Source organism: Platalea leucorodia (genome assembly GCF_965183815.1).
Source record: "Platalea leucorodia genome assembly, chromosome: 15".
Taxonomy (NCBI): Eukaryota; Metazoa; Chordata; class Aves; order Pelecaniformes; family Threskiornithidae; genus Platalea; species Platalea leucorodia.
In genome coordinates, this window is record NC_138837.1 from 3494479 (window position 1) to 3512720 (window position 18242).

An 18242-nucleotide genomic window follows, 5' to 3' on the forward strand; every position below is an offset into this window, starting at 1 on the left:
GCAGGTTTGAGTGAAGGCTCGCTTACCCTGGCTGTGCCTCTCTGCCTACGCTACAGTAGGACCTGGAGGCCCAGAACCGACCTGTCCGACCCTATGCAAGCAGCATAAATAAGCGGCGATTCGTTTCGCAGCCCCCAGCGCCCCTCCTCGCTGCCCGCACTGCTGCTACAGGAAAAGAAACGTAGCTGCCCGTTCAGCAAGGCGGGCGCATCCCCTGGAGAGGCTCCCAAGCGGCTGGTGGCTACAGCTGCGCCCTCCCCAGCGCACCCGGCCTGGCGGGGTTTAGAACCGCCATCGCTGCCTAAGGCAGCGGAGGCGCAGTCCCGTGCATCACACGCAACATGCTCACACACGCTGGTAGCAAAAAGCAGCAGGGGGTTCTGTCAGGAAGCCCCAGCCACCGAGCCTCTGCACCCCCAGCCTCCCCCTGCTTTGGGCCTTCCCTCAGCCTCTCCCCGCCCCACAGGGCCCCCGTCACCAAACACCACCGCCGTCCCGCTGAGCGCGGGCCAGAGCACCAGTAACCCCCGCAGCTGCAGACGCGACCCATCAGGGTCCCACACCGGGCAGATTAACTCCGGAATTTGGCTGCACTACCAAAGGAAGATTTGCTCAAAGAGGCAGAAAACAAGAGGCAAAGTATTTACCGTTTTTGCAGAAAAGCTCTCATAGGACAGGAGTCAGGAACAGGCTCCGTTCCTTAACGGACGCAGTGTTCAAGGAAGGTGCAAACAGCACTATGTTTGCTGCCCAGCCTGTGAATGCTGCTTTGCCCCCTCCTTGAAATCACCATCTCCCCTCCGTGCCGCAAAGATTTACCCTGCCCAGCTGCCCCTTCGTCGCTCTCCTCTGCTCTGCTGCACCAGGCCTTCACCTCACTTGTTTCCCATCTTGACGCACCTCCAGTTGAGGAGAAAGGCTGCTTCTCTTCTTCCCACTCCCTCGTCTTTAGCCAAAGCAAGGTCTGCTGGGCTCCTCCTAGACAAAGCGTGCTCACCGCTGTCCTCTTTCAAGAACAGACACACTTCCCTGTGACACATTTTTCGGAAAAACACACTTCAAAAAGCAGCACAAAATTCCTTTTTCACCTGCAATCTATTAGCAGCAAACCCTTCTGCATTATATGCAAATTCCCTCGCATAACTGCAACCCCCTCCCCTGCCAGCTGAAAGCCCCAGAACGTTTTGTCAGGAGAAGCACCGATTTCCCGCGCTGTTGCAGAACTGCAGCCTCAGCCCCGGGGGCTGCAGGCCCTACGCCCCCCGCCTGCTGCAGAGCTCTCGCGGACAACAGCGAGCAGCGGGCTCCCTGCGCGCCAGCCCCTCACCCTGACGATTTGCCCGCTGCCTGTAACCTGCTGCCTCCTGTTCTGGCCATGATGTGGGCCTGAACCTTCAGAGCAGCAGCAAAAATACGCCGCCCTCCGCCCTCAGACCCGGGTGCTGCAGAGCCAGGCAGGCTGTCCTGCCCCCAGCGCACCTAGGGCCAGAGGCGCCTCGACTGGGGAAACGCTAAAATCTGGTAACAGCCAACATGCACAGACTTTGCTACCGTGTTTACTGTAACACAGCAAAAACTAGCACCACCTTTCTGTAGCTGAGGCACAGGAACAGGTAGGAAAGGTAAGGAAAACAGCATTAAAAAAATCACGTTGTACATGAACTGTTTCTGAGGCCATGTGGATCCCGCAACAGCTGCTCTGTTCCACCCCATCAGAGGCGTCAGTGCAATGGGAGGAGAACGCTGATTTTCAGGCAAAATGTAATAAACCAACAACTCTTCCAGCAGAGCGCTAATACAGGCCAGCAACTTGCCACGGGCTGAGCACGCAGCAATGTTCCGAGATGCAAGGCTCCTGTTTCTTAATCGATACGTGGATCACTCTAGCATCTAGTCATCTCAGAGCGCTCCGCATTTCACCAGGACCCGATCACGCACAAGCCGGCTGACGGATGAAGCTCCTGCCCCTCAACGCCGTTTCATCACTCCGAACTTACGTACCAACAGGAAAACATGACTACTTTCCTGTCGCTCTGCCCCATGCTTATAATGCAACACGTATAAAATGACGATGAACGCTTCAGATGAACGAAGTAAACTCATTAATACTCATTAACACATGCAACGGCCTCGCTGAACACTGGGCTGGTTAAGGACCACGAGCACCTGGCCACGCTGGGCTGAAAGAACTGGGTTTCTTCAGCCCCAAGACACAAAGCTACGGGGGACTGGGTTTTGCTGCTTTCTACAGGTCGCTAATGGGAGGGCACAGAGAGCAGGGAGACGGCGCTCCTCAGCAGCGCACAGTGTTTGGGAAGAAGCTGAAACCAAAGAAATTTCAGTCAGGTGTTGGGTTTTTTCACTATGGGATTGGTCAAATACCAGAACAGGGGTCCAAACAAGTTGCGGGATCTCCATCCTCAGAGATATTCAAGACAAGACCCTGAGCATCCCCCTCTGAACAAGGGGTCGGACTAGAAACCCCCAGAGGTCTCTTCCAACCTGAATTATTCTTTGATTCCAAGTTTGAAACCATAAGAAAGCAGATACTTCGCTGTACTTCAGGCTAACGGACCTCGAGAGAAGTTAAACTTCCATGCAGGCAGAGGAAGTAAGCCCTAACAAAGTGCAATACGATCACCTCGCTGCCCAATTCATCGCTACCTGAGTGTTATATGCTGGTAAAAACCTACATTTTTCATTTATTAAATTATTATTTTTTCTTCTAACTGATCTTAACATGCAGCAGTAGCGTTAATAAGCACCTCAGTGTCTGTCAAGTAACTCTAAGACAACTTTCTAGGTGCTCTACTTATCTCCAACATGCTTCACAAATATTAATTTTGCCTTCACGCCCACCCTCCCCCTCACCAACAAGGAAGTTGTGTAACCCCAACGCCGGGGAGCCGCTCGCCGACTCACCGCCCCGAGTGGATTCCCGCGCGCGGGGGCTGACGCTCCCACAGGGCGGCTCACGCTGTAACCCACAAATAGAGAAGACTCAGCCCTGATGCGAGGGGCGCAGAAGCGAAACTCTGGAAGATGGCAAGGGAAAGGAAAAAGGAGCTCGTGACTGCAGTAAGAGCCAGCGATCCCACCCTCCTGCAGGGTTCTTTGGGCTTTGCAAACTCACACAGGGTCGGGGCGCGTCCTCCTCAGCTGGTACCAACTGCCTCTTCTGCTCAGCTGCTCTGCACCTCCACCAGCTCTGCAACCAGAGAGCGGAGCCACACCTGGGCCAGGCCAGGAGCCATCGCTAAGGCCTCCAGCTGCAGCTGCGGCTCCCCAGGCCACAGCACACAGACAAAGCATTACCAGCTCCCTTCTCAACACAAAACGAAGCAGGGGCTCCTGACACTGCCGAAGCACCGAGACTTGCCTAAAAGTCAGCAAAACAAGTACCATGAAAAATACCCACGCTCCATCTCTAAAAACTTTTGATCAAAAAGCAAAACCAGCTTGATCAGAGGCAAAACTACACAAGACAAAGACACACAACACAGAAAGACCAATGCCCGAGTTTATTTTAAACATAGAAATTTCCCATTGAAATCAGGGAATAAAGGTTAAGAGTCTCTCTTGCCATCAGCAGAACGACACAAATCCCATTCGTCAGGTCTGTCCCTTGCCGCCAGTCTCTGGGGGGGCTTCCCCGCTTTCTCCCTCCGTGGGCTGACCTGGAGACCCGGTATCTGCCACGTTTTCCAGAAGCAGTTCCAAGGCTTCCTCGCCAGCCACACGTCTCACCTTCTCCCCTTTGGCTGCCAGGATTTCCTCGATATTCCTTAACAGCGATTTGAAAACCAACAGTGACACCACCGCAAAGGCCAGACCTAGGAGCCAAGCGCAGGCTTGCTCTCTCATGCTTTGCTCTCAGGATTAAGCTGCGCAGTGAATCACACACGAGCATCACCACGGTGTTTCTCCATAAAGAGTTTAGGGAGCAGATAAAACCACCCAAACCTTTTGAGACTATTTTCATCTGTTAGGATCAATAATTTAGCAATTACAGCTAAGCAGAAATTTTTAAAGGTATCTCAGGGAGTTCAAAATCACTGAAATTCAGCAGCAGATGGGTCTACACGTTTGAAACGCTTGGCCAGGGAAACCTGGCAGTGATTTGATAAAGCCTGAAGGAGAACAGAAGAACCCCACACGCAGTAAATTCACCCGCTGACACCAACAAGGATGCCTGTGCGCCACACAGCTTCTGTCGCAGCTTTACACCATTTATTTGGATCCTAGGTAGCGGACGGTCAAATTACAGGAGATTATGAAGCTCAGTTTGTGTGCTTTAAGAAACTGAATGAAACAGAATTATACCCAGCAAAAACTTTGGTTTTCTCTGAACGACGTTTTAAAAGCATGGAAGAAATAACGTAGCAGGCTGCGGAGGATCCAGGTACAGCTCGGCAGCCCCTTCCCTTCCTGACCAAGAGCGTGGCACACCTACCTCTTTCCTTCCAGATCTGAAAACCAGCCCAGGTTGTCCGCGATGACGTGGTGGTTCCCGCAGCCCGGACACTTCACTATCACCACCCCGCTGTGGTAGGCTAACTTGGAAATTGATTTTGCTGACCGGGTCTGGCAGACCTACAAAGCAAACAACGTGGATTTTATGACCACGGTAACTGCAGCTTCTGGACCTTTTAAGAGAAAACCGCTTTATTTACCTGATCAAAAGGCCTCTTTCCCCCCCCCCCCCCCCCCCCCCCCCTCACCTCTAACTACTGCAAGGCGGCTGGATCGCGTCACGGTGCCGTGCAGCTTTGCAGTACCACGCTCCGCGGACCGGAGGCCGGCCCGCCGCGCCCCGGAGAAGGCGACCTTTCCCCGGGAAGCGCCGTTTACCTCAGCCCGCGGCGCCCCGGCCCTCCCACGCCGCCCCGGCCGCGCCCTCCCGGCCCGCCCCCGCCCACCTTGCAGGTGTACACCAGGCGATAGTGCGTGGCCCGCGGCTGCCCCGGGGCGGCGGAGCTGCAGGCCGGGCGGCGGGGCGGGCGGCGGAGCGGCGGGGGGCGGCGGGGCCGCCACGGCGGCGGGGCGCGGAGCAGGGCCCCGGCCAAGGCCCGCGCCGCGCGCTGCATGGCGCTGGCGCAGGCGCGCGGGGGGGTCGGGCGCTGAGGCGGCGGCGGCCATGTCGGGGGCGGGCGGCGGCCATGTCGGGGGCGGGCGGCGGCCATGTCGGGGGCGGGCGGCGGCCATGTCGGGGGCGGGCCACGGCGACCGGGCAGCGGGCAGCGGCCCCGGCGGCCTCCTCCCTGCGCGGGTCGAGGCCTCTCCAGCCCGGAGCGGGGCCTCCCCGGTCCGCAGGGGCGTCGCGCCAGGGAGCCGCCTTCAATTAAAGAGCAGCTCAGCCCGGGCCTCGTCGGGCACGGAGCGGGCACTGCACACGCAGCCTCGGGGCTCTGGACCCTCATCTGTTTAAATCCTGTTTGTTTTGTTTATTACCCGCATCACTGCGCTTCTAAGATAGAGATGGATGAGGGGACATAAGAGCTAAAAAACACCGTCCCGTTACAAACACAAACTTCTGATAAATATTTGTTCCAATGGCTTTAAAAAAAAAATCTTAAGTCCACTGAGAGAGAAACAGAGGGCATGGCCGCCCCCGGCCCAGGCCGGTGTTTCCCTCGCAGGTCGGCTCCCGCGCTCAGGAGCCTTCGGTGTCGGTGTTGTCACTGCCGGTGGTGTTCTCCCAGTCGGCCTCGTGGTGTCTGTCCTTCAGCACCCTTCGCATCGCTCTTTTTCTGAAAACAAGATGACATTTCATTTTTAGCCGATGTTTTCCGCAAGCAAGTGGCATTTGAATGCTTTGGGGAGTTTACTGGGCACGTTCAGCATGTATCAATGCACTTAGTGCTTAATTGGACGTGATGGTTTGCTCACACCCCCAACATAAAGCTGTGACGGGTAGCAAGCACAGGGTAAAGAGAATTGGTCTAAATTGACGAAGACGTCGTTACATTTCTTGAAGTGTGGTGTATTGTTGATGCTCAGTTGAAGAAGCTGACAAATCCTACCCAAAGTCCTTTCTTTAATAAAAATAGTAGTGTCAACAGTCAGAAGAGTCATGCACCGTGCCATTAGGAGCACTTCTATCTAGTGCTAGAACTAAGGTCCCTGTTTTACATGGTTTTCATGGGTCTCATGCTCCATAAAGGCAGGGAAAACACCAGGCATTTGGAGAACGGGCCTTCAAATGAGCATTTGGAGAGAACAGAGGGTGGAAATCTCCTCCCATTCACAGTCGTGGGAGCTTGGTCTTGAATGGCAGCAGCACGTCAGATGGACAGTGAATGTCAGATTTCACTCGCACAGGAGAAATCTATTGAATTTATTAAACTCGCAATTCTTTGGAGCCACCCCCGCTACCCTGCTGTGGAACCATCTGCGTGGTCCAGAGCGAATGCGATCATTGCTGTCTTGGCTGCCTCTGGTACTAAAACAGGAGTCTCAACCAGTTCAGCTAGAAGCATGAGCCTCTGAAGATCTGTAATGACTTTATGCCCTCTCCAAGCTTGGGGACAGGGGATAAGACAGAAAAGAAGTACATACAGCAAGCTAATCAGTTAAGTCACACGGGTATGTCTAAATTAGTCCTGCTTACTAAAGTCCAGACCTTCGGTAACGCTCAAAGCAGTCCTTCATCCTCCTCCGCTCCTTTTCTGCCAGCTCCTCGTTGGCTAAGCCACACTCCTTGAAGTGGAAAAAAATCCAAACAAATATGAACTGGATTCCTCTGAAGATCAGATCAATGTTAGCACCAGGTAGTGCAAACCTGCTCTGCAAATGTGGCTCGTTCTGAGGCTGATGCACTGCACCTGGCCTCTGCAGGTAAAAGGCTGCAGACCACCCAAATAAGCTCGGCCATTTCTCCTCTCTGACTTGTTTGTGCAATGAATCATTTTACATTTAAATGAAGGAGAAAAAAATGGGAACATATGCCTTCAGATGTCCAAGAACGGCTGTTCGCTACCAAAACCCTCATCCAGGACAGCAGTCCACTGCGTACAGCTAGCTTCCTGCATCTGCTTGGGCTGCAGAATGAAGGACAGCATGTTCATTTCTGGGCTGTCCACTACTGTGTGTGCAGGATGGTAATACATCTCTTTCACATCTTTATTCTCTCCCATTTGTAATTTGGGATTCTGTTTCCTGTACCAACAGTAATACTGCAGACAATTCAACTGGAAAACATCCACACCCGGAGATGAAGGCCAGAAAGTTAATAGAAGTTTCTAGGCACAGATGGAGAAATAACCACCATAAGTGTTCTGCTGTTCAGAGCTCACCCTTCTTGGAGGGTGAATTTTGCACAAAGTGCTCAGATTTTGGAAAAGCAGTAGCTGCTTACATGCTTCTCAAAGCTGGTAAATCCATCATTAACAAGAACATTAAAGATCACGAACCCCAGTCATAGCAAAGGAGAGCCCACAAAGATTCTCTTACACTGGGTGACTTTGGAGGCAGACTGCTCTCTTGAGTGCCAAATTTGTGGTTTTGTCCTTCGGGGCAATCTTCTAAGAGAAGGAGAAGTCACAACTTTAGTCATAGTTGCCATCGCCAAGTAACTTCTCCCTCCGCCAGTTCGTCAAACAGCAATAGTTGTGATGTAACAGCTGCCCAGCACTACAGAGAGTCAACAGCAGAACTGAAACCAAGCCTCAAAACGTTCAGGATTTGGTCTTGTGATCAATGCACGAGTCACTTCTCATTTTCCTTGAACCCTAAATCTTGCTTAGGGTGATGGAATTCCCCATCAGGCTCAGAGAGAGACAGCAGCTTTCTAGTTTCTGCTTATGTAGGAGCAAAACGAACCGTTGCAAAACGGCACCTCTGCTTAGCATCATTAAAAAAAAATAATCATGTTGGAGGTCACCACAAGAAATCATGTTAATCATTATTTTAACCATAATTTGTCCCTGTTCCCCAACAACTAAGTTGTGCTTATCAAGGCACTTAACATCAGACCATAGTTTAGTGAAACTCCTTATGTAGTGATGAGGTATCATGATGCATGTTTTTGAACTGAGCGAGGTAGAATAATAAAAGGCCTTTTGGAGCAGTGTTGTTTAGCTTTTGTAAAAAACCTCCCCTCTCGATGAATGAAAAGATCATTTAGATCTTCCAGGCGATCAAAACAGAAAATTTCTTCTCCTGTGCTAGCTTCCTTCCTTTCTCAACATATTTGGAAAGATAATTTCTTAGAGGAGCCTATTAATTTTTTTCCACACTGCTGAATCATTTCCACTGGGGATGCCACAGAAACAGAACCAGTGACCACGTTAACTACATGGTTCTGCTTTTGTGAAAATTACCTGCAACATAAAAGGGAAGAGGGGAGGGAAAAATCCCTGGAGCAAGCCGCATGGTCCAGCTGAAGTGGAAGGATGTCTGCTCTGGTCTCAACTCTGCCACAAATGCAGGAGGAGTGGGGGGAAAAAGGCACCCAGGAGCTATTTCTCAAAGGCACCAGGTGATTTTTCCTGGACAAATTCAGTAGACAGGTTACCTCAAGAGACTTGAGGTCCTAGAATAGTCTAATGATACCACTTTTCCCAGGTCATCCAGCTATATGAAAGACCCTTTCAGAGACCATGTAGTAAAAAGACAGCCTGGGGAGCTTCTTCTCTCAAAAAAGCTTTACAAGCATTCACTGTTCCCAGCATCTGGGGACATGTGCTCCTTGCTATAGGTGAGAAAGATGGTAGTATGGCAGAATGCCTTGATTTCCAGGTACCTGTTCCGAGTCATCTCAAGGAGGTCTTGCTCAGCGTGCCAGGCACACCCCACTGAGAAGCATCTCCCACAGACTGAGTCGCCAGTCAGACGACCTGTTCTTCACTAAAAATAAAACCCAGGAATGTCTTTTCCTGTCCCTTTGAAACACTGGACCATCCTCTCGAGAATTCTACTCTATGTTTTCCCAAGAAAAGCCTTACTTTTAGTCGGCTGTGTATCTTCATCTAGATGACCGTGAAGAGTAAGCTATGGGACAGAAACAAAGCAAGAACATGAGAACTGCCGCTTATTCTGTCTCACACAGTAGCTAGGAACAGATGGAGGGATATAAGAAACAGGACATGCGTAGAACCGACCTCTCCTTAGTGCATCTTGCTGTCAGCAAAACAGGAGATGGAGCCAGCAGTTACAGATCTACTCATGGATTTATCCTCCATGAATAGATTCAGTTCCTTTGGCCTCATTTATGCTTTCAGCCTCCAGACAATGTGACAATCACTTTCACACTGGAGTTATGAGCTAAGTGAAAACTCTTTACTACAGATGTCCCCAGGGTAAGACTTATTTTTGCCTCTTCTCCCACAAGAGAGACAATTAGAAGCAACTCAAAATAATTCAATTCCCCCCCATTTGCTTAGCCTCAACAAATCTTGCTGACTAACTCCATAACTGTGTCCTACACTTAGAAATCTCAGGACACAGGGAGATTCCGTCACTGGTCTGTTTTGCTGCCTCTGTACTTTCTGATATCACTGAAACGAGCCTGAGCCATGGATTGAAAACTGCTGTTACTTAGGGAACTGAGCACAAGTGAGGAATTTGAAACCATCCCAGAAGAAAGTAAAAGGTAAACAAGGCACCCTACTCACTTCCTGGGAATCTCTGGAGGAGGTATCGTCCAGATCAGAGGTCTGAAATAAAACCAGTATAAATTAGCATTCCTCATAAGCAAGGAAGTGGTCGTAAGGGAACACAGAGGAGACTGAAAGCTCCAGAAAACAGAGCAGTGTGGACTTCCTCCCCCCTACACTCCTGTCTCGCCACTTGGAGAAAGTACACAAGGTGCCACATTAATTGAAAGCCCTTGTATATCTAATTTCATTCCAGAACTTTTAGCACCCTTACGCCCTGCTCCCATTTCATCCAAATGGCTCATACATGGTCTCTAAATAGAGTTCACTCCTTGGTGGTTGAGGATCCCCTCATCATCTTTGGCCATGCTCCAAACACAAACAGAGAAGGCCTCCGCTTGCATCAGTCCAGCTTATCCATGCCTGGAACCAGGGTGAGGTAATAGGAACCATCACGTCTTTCTAAACTCAGCATTGGCATGGAAATGGTCACCCGAGCAGCTGGCCACCGCCTGCTGAATTTGAACGGGTTCGGTGCAAAGGCCTCGGAACAGCCACGCTCTGGCCCTGTGCTTGGCTTCCCAACCCGTCACACAGGTGACAGCCCCGCAGACATACCGGTGTGGGTAGCTCCAGTTGCAACCTTTTCAGCTTGGCTTCAGTAGCCAGTAACTGACTCTCCTTTTGGAAGAGCTGCAGTTGCATTTCATCACAGCGCTCCCCCAGTTCCCGAATCTGCTTGCGGTAAGCGTCCCTCTCAACCAGGTTCTTGGAGTACTGCATATAGAACTGTTCTCGGGTCAGGAGTGCCTGGCGTAAGGGACAACATGTCGTGGCATGTCATGTAGCAGTACATTCAGCATTACAGTATCTGCCCACTTCAAGCAGCGAAGCAGGGATGAGCAGCAGCTCCAAGAGGAATGTTTTATCACCTGGTCTCTTTCTGAAGCCACTTCCTCCATCTGCTGCAAGACAGCTTCAATCCGTTTTTTATACATCTGGGAGTCCTTCCTCAGAGATGTGCACTGTAGTTCAAGCATCTCTTTTTCCTCTGCATACTGCTGAAACAAGGTCAAAAGCACCCTGCTTGTGGGCAGAGCCCGAGCTAGACTCTCACCACTTCTGCTCCGTGCCACAGGTTGCTATGGCCAGACCTCCATGCAATGTCAAAGCTCAGCCAGACCGTCCAGTTGGAGCAAGGCCAACCAGAAGGTTGGTCAACATGACTAGGAGGACTGCCAACATGATGGCTTTACATGTACCTGAGCTGTCAATCATGATAAAAGCTCCCATTACCCTCCAGGCTGAGGCAGGGACTGTTAATTAACACAGGCATTAACAGGTAACAATTAATGCTACAGACACTGAATGCTAAAATATTAGTGTGCCTTTTTTCAACAACTATAACACAGACGCTAGAGTAGAAGCAGCAAGGATTGCTGCTGAGCAGCTCCTCTGCTCCATAGGCAAGACACTGCAGGTGCTTCATCTGCCTGTCTTGCCCACTGACCTCAGCAGGAATTTGCAATGCATCACGTACTTTGTCTTGGAGCACCTCGGCTTGCCGCAGCTCCTTGCGAAGGCTGTAAATGGTGTTCATCAGCTCCCGGCGTTCTTCTAGCATCTGGCTACAATCATTCTCCAGAGTCTCACTGGAGAGGCTCTTCTCCAAATTCTGTTCCCTGGCAACCTGCTGGACAAAAAAAGTGAGATACAGCAACTCCATGTTAACTCTCCACACAGCCCTATGTGCTCTATTTGACTTGGGAGAACAAGGTCACAGCTGACCCACACAATCTTCAGTGCAGCCCCACTGCTGCCCTGGCTGCTACAAATAATCACTTCTCAGGAGTCCATATCCAGCCACCCCCACCAACCTGGAGCGTGTTCTCCAGCTCCTGATTCTTGGCCAAGAGCAACTCCTTCTCCTGCTGGATCTCCCACATCACCTCATGGCTTGGACGCTGCTCTATGGCATGCTTCAGTTTCATCGTGTGCTTACGCTCCAGTTTGCAGTCATCCTCAGCCTTCATGAGGCTGTGCTTCAAGTGATCGATCTACAAGAAGGTTCAGAGCTTATCAGTAACAAAGAGAAAACTCTGGCCTGCAAAAGCGGTTCTCACTCCATTCCCCAGACAAACATGGGGCAAGTTTCTCCCCCGCTTTATTTTCCTCAGGATGCTTGGCTCTGGGGACCAGAGTCCTGCCTGTGTGCTACGTGGATACAACATGTTGCTCTCTTGAGAGGGCCCAGTCTTGAATGAGGGGAAGACTGTTAATTCTTCACAGCCTAACTTGTAATACGTGGGCCTACTGGGCTGAGCTAGGGACCACCGAGACATGCCACCTGCTAGAGAAGATTCACAGAACCTCATGCTGGACTGGTCCAGACCATGCTGGGCAAAGACAAGTCTGGTGCACAGCACAGCCTTCCAGGGATCAGGTAGGAAGGGGGAAGCTTTAGAAAAGGGTGACTGACCTCTAGGATCAGGTCCCGGTTCTTCATGAGGGCAGCGCTCTTCTCCTCGCTCTGTTTGGCGTAGCTCATTGCCAGGTTGTAGTTCTCGTCCTTGCACTTGCGCAGCTCCTTGCTCAGGCTGTCCCTCTCCTCCTTCATCTTCTGCGCCCGCTCTTGGTGCTTGCGGAGCAGGCTGTCCCTCACCCACATCTCTCTGATCGTGTCCTCTTTGGTGTGCAGCCACACGGTGAGCTCCTGGGCCTTCCGCCGCTCCTCCTGCACGGTGCTCTGCAGCTTCATGATCTCGTTCATCAGGAGCTGGCTCAGGCCGGATTCCCCAGCGGTGTCTGTTTGGTGGGCAGGCATTAGCCACCGCTGTCCTGTCTGCTCCCCGGACACACATACAGCACAGGTTCCCACCCACTTATCACTGCAGCTCGGGATCATCACATGCCACGCACAAGCATGCAAACCCTGAAGACACGTGTGACCAAATTATCCCCGCTGTTTGCTCCCTGCTCTGTGCCTTCCTACACCACAGTGTCACTGACAGAACAGGCAGAAGGAAGAGCCGATCCCTCTGCTTCCTCCTCCACCCTCCCAGGTCCAGCCTGTGACACCAGACAGCAGCGCCATTCGTGCCAGAACCCTTCCGAAGCACGCAGGGAGCAAGCCAGGGAACGCTCCCGACTCTGCTCACCAAAGCTGGGGAGAGGCAAAAGCAGAAGTGAACCCCCTCTTAATTTGCACAGCAACACCAAACGAAGAGCTGTTTTTTCAGAACACAAACATTACCTATAATCATAGAGAAAACCCTGCTGGGCTCCTTGCCAGTTATTTTCTTATACAGTTGTGGATAATAAAGCTCAAGACTCTCCAGAAATGCCTCAAAACCCTTGTGTCCCGTTCGCTGAAGAATGTCCAGAAGAACACCTGAAATAATAGCAACAGGATATTCTATTCATTTATTTATCTCTTTACCTATTTCTAACAACAAAAAATTGCTCCACTTTCTCCACATGCAGATTAAAGGCCCCGGGATCAAATCCCCCCGCCGATCCTAAGCCAATTGCCCAGTAACTACACAAAAGTATTTTAACTGTGAAGGAACAGTTAAAACTTAACCCTTGTACCTGCTCCTACTACAGCGGGTGCAAAAAGCAGGTCTCGGAAGAGCAGTCTATGTTATCCTGCTGATAATTACAGAAAAGGTAAGTTAAAACAAAGCACCACGACAGTTTCTGCAGCTCGAGGCTCCACTTCCAAATGCCAGAGGCAGACAAGGGAATAAAGGGCCACTAGTGTACGAGCACTGTCTGTAACTAGAGAGGTAGCAGGAACAAGCCTAAGAGAGCCTGGACTAAAAAGACTTTGGGCTCATTTCCCTACTTTGTCTAGAAATACTCTGTACCAAATCAAGCCCAGGGGGCTTCTTTCTGTGTTCTGCAGTTTTCCAATCTGGCAAACAGGGAAAATAAATTTTTTCAATGACCCTCACTAATTTATCAGTAAGAGTTAATCCAATCTAAAAGAGGTACTAATAGGATAATGAATTCTGCCATTCTCTTTGGTTGGGACGAGACCAGGACTGTATAGAACAGTCACGAATGATTTACTTAATGTGCTGCCAGTGCTCCCTCAAACACCAGAAGACAGGAATGAGGGACAATACATGCTGCATTAATCTTGGAAATCTCCCCCTACAAGATTGTTACACAAAAATAGCCTCGTGGGTCAAACCGAAGCAACTCCCTCCCTTATGCTAGCCTAAAGATCCAGAACACCAACAGGCCACACACCCTCCGTGCTCCTGTTACCCTGACACAGCTCGGGAATGCACCGATAGAGCCATCTCCATTCCTCCTCTCCCCACAACGATGCGCTGGGGAAGGGGAGGGGAAAGGGGCTGCAGAGCAGTGCCTACAACGTTTGTGTCTAAACACAGGCAGGTGGTAACCCAGAAGCGATGCGTTCCTTCAGGCCCAGTCCGTTAGCACGCTGTTGCAATCTGCTCCCAAGAGCTGACAGAGCACGGGAGCATCTACGGAGCCGAAGGCTGCGCTTCACCCACCTGCCTTCCGTTTGCGCATGACCAGGCTGGGGTCGTTGAGAACTTGTTCCTCGTCATCATGGCTGATCACTTTGCACTGGCGAAGATAGGGTGTTATACGGGAAGGATCTATCACGGAGATCAGCTTCACCCGGAAGTTCTCCAGGTTATTCCAACATGTCTCATCACTATCTTCTTCCAACATGTTGGTGAGTGAAAAGTATTAGTAAGCAGTGTTTTCCTCTCTTGAAAAAACAAAAACGGAAAAGAAACAAGCAGACTCTAAGCCTTCTGAAGTAGTGGGGGGGTGTGGTGAAAGCAAGTATGTTAACAGACTGAGAATGGAAAAGTGTCTTTTAGATACAGGAACACATCTCCCATGTAGTCTTTAACTCAGCGCTTGCAAATCACCTGCAGAACGCGGCGATACGCTACAGTCATACCTGAAAGAACGGTGCGGTACCAGACTGGAGCTATCAGCAGTTGCGAGGCTAGTGCCAGTGCTGCCGATGCGTACGTGAAGGAGAGCTAGCGTGAAATTCTGAGACAACAGAAGTCACCAAAACTTGATGATCTCCCTCCAACCAGCTGAACATCTCCCAGATCTCACTGCAGGAGGAAAGTGAAACTATTTAGCAACAGGTCCACTGGCAACAGGCAAGTCATTGAGACCCCCATGAACAGAGGAAAATCCAACTAACTCTAGATTCCCAACAGCGTACCCCAAGAAGGTGCTGTCAGATCTCACTGACTTCACCATGAGTTCTCTAGATGCTCAGCTATGCTTAGAATTAAATCTTTAATCCCCATAAATAACACAAAAAGGATGGAACACAACACAGGATAAGCTGATGGCAAACCACAACTTTTCAATTTGAAACTAAGCATCCACTGAAGAAGTGAAAACATCTTTAAAGCTCTCCTAATGAGCTGTTGCCTCTGCTTTACAAACAGTTCACTCTTCCTTCTCCACCTCCCAGCATTCGAGAGATCCCTGTATTCTGTGTGACCACAGAGTCACTACATCTAACACCCACAAAAGGCTCTGTGAAACCCCCCAATGGCAATAGCCTTAACTGCGTTCAGCTGTAATCATACAAAAGCTGTTTTTCTGCATGCTGTACTTTATCCGTGTGCAAGGAAGGGGAACACACAGCTGTACACAACTTTCACTGTAAACACAAGAGGTGCAAATCGTGCACCAGGAGACCACGCTGCCTCTCACAGAGATTCCACCTCTTCAGCTTCAGCGATTTACACTTACAACCACCACCCACACGACTAGCACGCAGACGCGCCGAGAGGCCATGGGAGCACTCCTGTTGATGAAGGGCGCTTCTGTGTGTTTGCTTGGTGGGAGCTTGCTGCAGTGCTCCCCTGCAGCAGCTCTACTCTGAGGTTACGAGTTACCTGCTTCCTGACAAGAGCCTACTATTAACCACAGGGTCAGAAAAACTCCTTCTCAGCCTGGAAGTGCGCAGGTAAACAGATGCAGAAAACCCAACACTTCTATACACATGCTTCATTGCTTTTTGAATAAGAAACTGGTATTATTCTTATTTCTTTGCCCCTTTGTGGTCAGACTGTTCCATAATGAGTACCTTCTGAAATCCCAGTCATTAATTACGATGCTTATATCACATGTAGGAGTTGACTGCAGTAGCCCTTGTCATTTCCAGGGGCTCAGGAAGGCTGCCAGGAACCTTAGTATTCACATTTTTAGTCATCTTGTTTAGGGGCAGGAAGGGTGGAAATGGAGTTCTGGCTATCAGCAGCTATACGGGGGCTGGGATTTCACACACATCTTACTGCATCTCTCTCCGAGGTCATCTCAAACCTTCATTGTTTTTCTGCTCCAGCATAGAGAAAAACTCCAAACATCTTCAGCACGTACTTGTTACACATTACATTGTCAGTTAACTTTAATGAGCTGGACTGATAGAGAACTAGTCATTACTTATCATGCAGAAAATACTCTGCCCTGCCTGACATCAGACCAGCCCCAGCAGATTACAAGAAGTGCATTCCCCCGTTGATAAACACCACATCCTTAAAAAAAAAATTTCCCTGTTAATATAAACCATCCTGCATTACCTGGACCAACCTGAGCCTGTGCAGTCAAAAGCCTCCTTGTTTCCTCTCCTGGTCTAGCAACACTCGTCTGTGTCCTGTCTCTGCGAAAACTTGTCTTGGATGCAGCCTCCCTTTATATTCTGGCTAGAGCAAAGATCATTCCAGGAGCAAAACTGGTTTGAGAAAAGAGAAAAGGGGAAACTACTCAGCTATACTCTGAGATGGGAAACGGAAGGGGCGGGGGGGAGATAAAAAAAAAAAAGGGGAAGCCAAAATGGGTGATGGGGGAGGAGAAAAATGCTAGTTGCATTGCGAGTCAGCAGCATTACATATGCAGTGATTTTAGACTCATTCTGGCTTTGTTTTCCAATCTGTACCGCTGAAGTACCAGCTAGGGTCCGGAAAGTTTCTTTGTGTAGTCATTAGAAAGACTAAAAACAGTGAAGGTCACAGGCAGAGGTCTGTCCAGCTGATTTCAGGGGACAAAACAAGCCACAGAGTTAGAAGGAAGAGGCTCTTCAAATGGTCTTTCAGCTGTTAACATAACATCTTTATACAGGAAAGAGGTGGCAACAAGAACTCTCTCTTGGTTTAGAGTTCAACTGAAAAGGATGATTTCTATAATGATGCCTCTAATTTTGGATGTCCTTAAGCTTCAAGCATAATTATGACAACTCAGTATTTTGAGGGAAAGGGAGTCAAGTCTTGGCAAAGCAAGGAACATAACCCACGATTCCCAAATTACAGGCTGTGGCTCTAACAGTAATTAAAGGAGCAGCACAGCAAGCAGCATTGTGATGATGTTAAGCATCAACATCGTACCTTTGACTGCCTCCCCGCCTTCCCACAGCCCTAGAACTGTAGCTGCAACAAGAACTCGCTAACAGTCTGTTTTAAAAAAGTCTTGAGAACGTACATGCTCTGATACCATGGCAGCATGACACATTTTCCCATTAGCTTCCCACTCTACTCTTTGTTCTGCTTTCTAAGTTTCTGGAGAGTTTCTCCATGTTATCATTAGGAGTGGGGCAGAGATGCTCAGAGATTCTTTAAGCCTGTGCTTCTTGTTAGGCATTAAATTAGCTTCACACTATAAAAAGATACAGTACCTCTATTAGCTATGCCCTTGCTGAAGGTAATCAGAATGTCTGCTAATTGACCAATCTAGCCTGAGGAGGTTTTGTTCTGTAGTAACAGATCAGTTTAATCCTGAAAAAGAAGGAAGGCAGCCTCTTCTTACAGTTATACGAAGTTTTTCCACAAGCACTAAGATTACAAGGGCATCTCTTGAGCAGCATTTGCAAAGGACCACAAGCGTTTAGAGCACAGATCACATTTACTAGCAGCGCCTCGCGGTAACGGCCCTGTGGTGAACAGCGCACAGAATTGCATGGCTGAGCTTCTGCCACTTCTGAATTTCTTGCAAAAATGTTATCTATACTGGCTTATGGAAAATAGAGTATGCAGCAAGAGGAAAGCCATTTCAAAATCATTCCTTTTGCTCCATAATGTCCTGACACCCAGTTACAGCAACACTGGTACCCACTGTCCCCTGACCCCAGTCCTGCCTGAAGGGCCCTCATAGAAGAGCTGCAACTCACAGCGCTCTAACTCACCACTGCACTCTGGGGAAGCTTAGCCACTGCAGTGGAATGAAGCTTTCTGCAGCACTTTCCTACTAGATTTTATCAGCTTTGACTCAGCTAGCTTTGCATCTCTCTGTAAGACAGAAATTGCTGTTTTGTGAATGAAGAAACAGGTTTTTGTTAAGTGATTTGCTAATGTCTGTATGAGGCAGGCTGTGGAAGAATCAAGAAAGAATCCAAGCCTAATTCAATCCTGCAGTTTTAGCCACATGCATATTCATTTTCCACATTCTCCCTGGTTTCCATGCAGCTTGCAAACTTCATTTTTCTCATTAGCAATCACACTCATACACACAGTATTAAAAGCACTATTTACCAGAAAAATAAACACACAGAATACATCAGTAATTTTTAAGTGAGAAAAATAAAACATCTGTATTTCAACAAATACTCAAGACTCATTTTGATACAAAATTAAT

At 49.5% G+C, this 18242-nt stretch overlaps 2 protein-coding genes across 9 annotated transcripts; both read right to left on the minus strand.

Annotated features, from left to right (window-relative positions):
- Positions 1–3502: 3502 nt before the first annotated feature.
- DNLZ (DNL-type zinc finger) lies at positions 3503–5087 on the minus strand (the record flags this gene model as incomplete). Its single annotated transcript, XM_082327763.1, has 3 exons — positions 3503–3784; positions 4454–4593; positions 4920–5087. The coding sequence occupies 3 exons, from the start codon at positions 5085–5087 to the stop codon at positions 3613–3615; spliced, it is 480 nt and encodes a 159-aa protein (XP_082183889.1). The 3' UTR covers positions 3503–3612.
- Positions 5088–5267: 180 nt separating this feature from the next.
- CARD9 (caspase recruitment domain family member 9) lies at positions 5268–18106 on the minus strand. 8 transcript variants are annotated; one of them, XM_082327557.1, is made up of 15 exons: positions 17794–18106; positions 15706–16350; positions 14548–14713; positions 14126–14349; positions 12850–12987; positions 12076–12401; positions 11474–11653; positions 11137–11286; positions 10529–10654; positions 10215–10406; positions 9615–9656; positions 8946–8991; positions 7453–7523; positions 6623–6699; positions 5268–5750 (listed from the first exon to the last, which is right to left on the minus strand). In XM_082327557.1, exons 4-15 carry the CDS (start codon positions 14307–14309, stop codon positions 5654–5656), a joined length of 1629 nt encoding a protein of 542 aa, XP_082183683.1. In that variant the 5' UTR covers positions 14310–14349; positions 14548–14713; positions 15706–16350; positions 17794–18106; the 3' UTR covers positions 5268–5653. The 8 variants fall into 8 exon arrangements, 7 of the variants coding, with proteins under 7 accessions (XP_082183683.1, XP_082183682.1, XP_082183681.1 ...); XM_082327556.1 differs by having other exon boundaries at positions 10529–10657; XM_082327555.1 differs by having other exon boundaries at positions 11137–11289.
- Between the last annotated feature and the right edge of the window lie 136 nt (positions 18107–18242).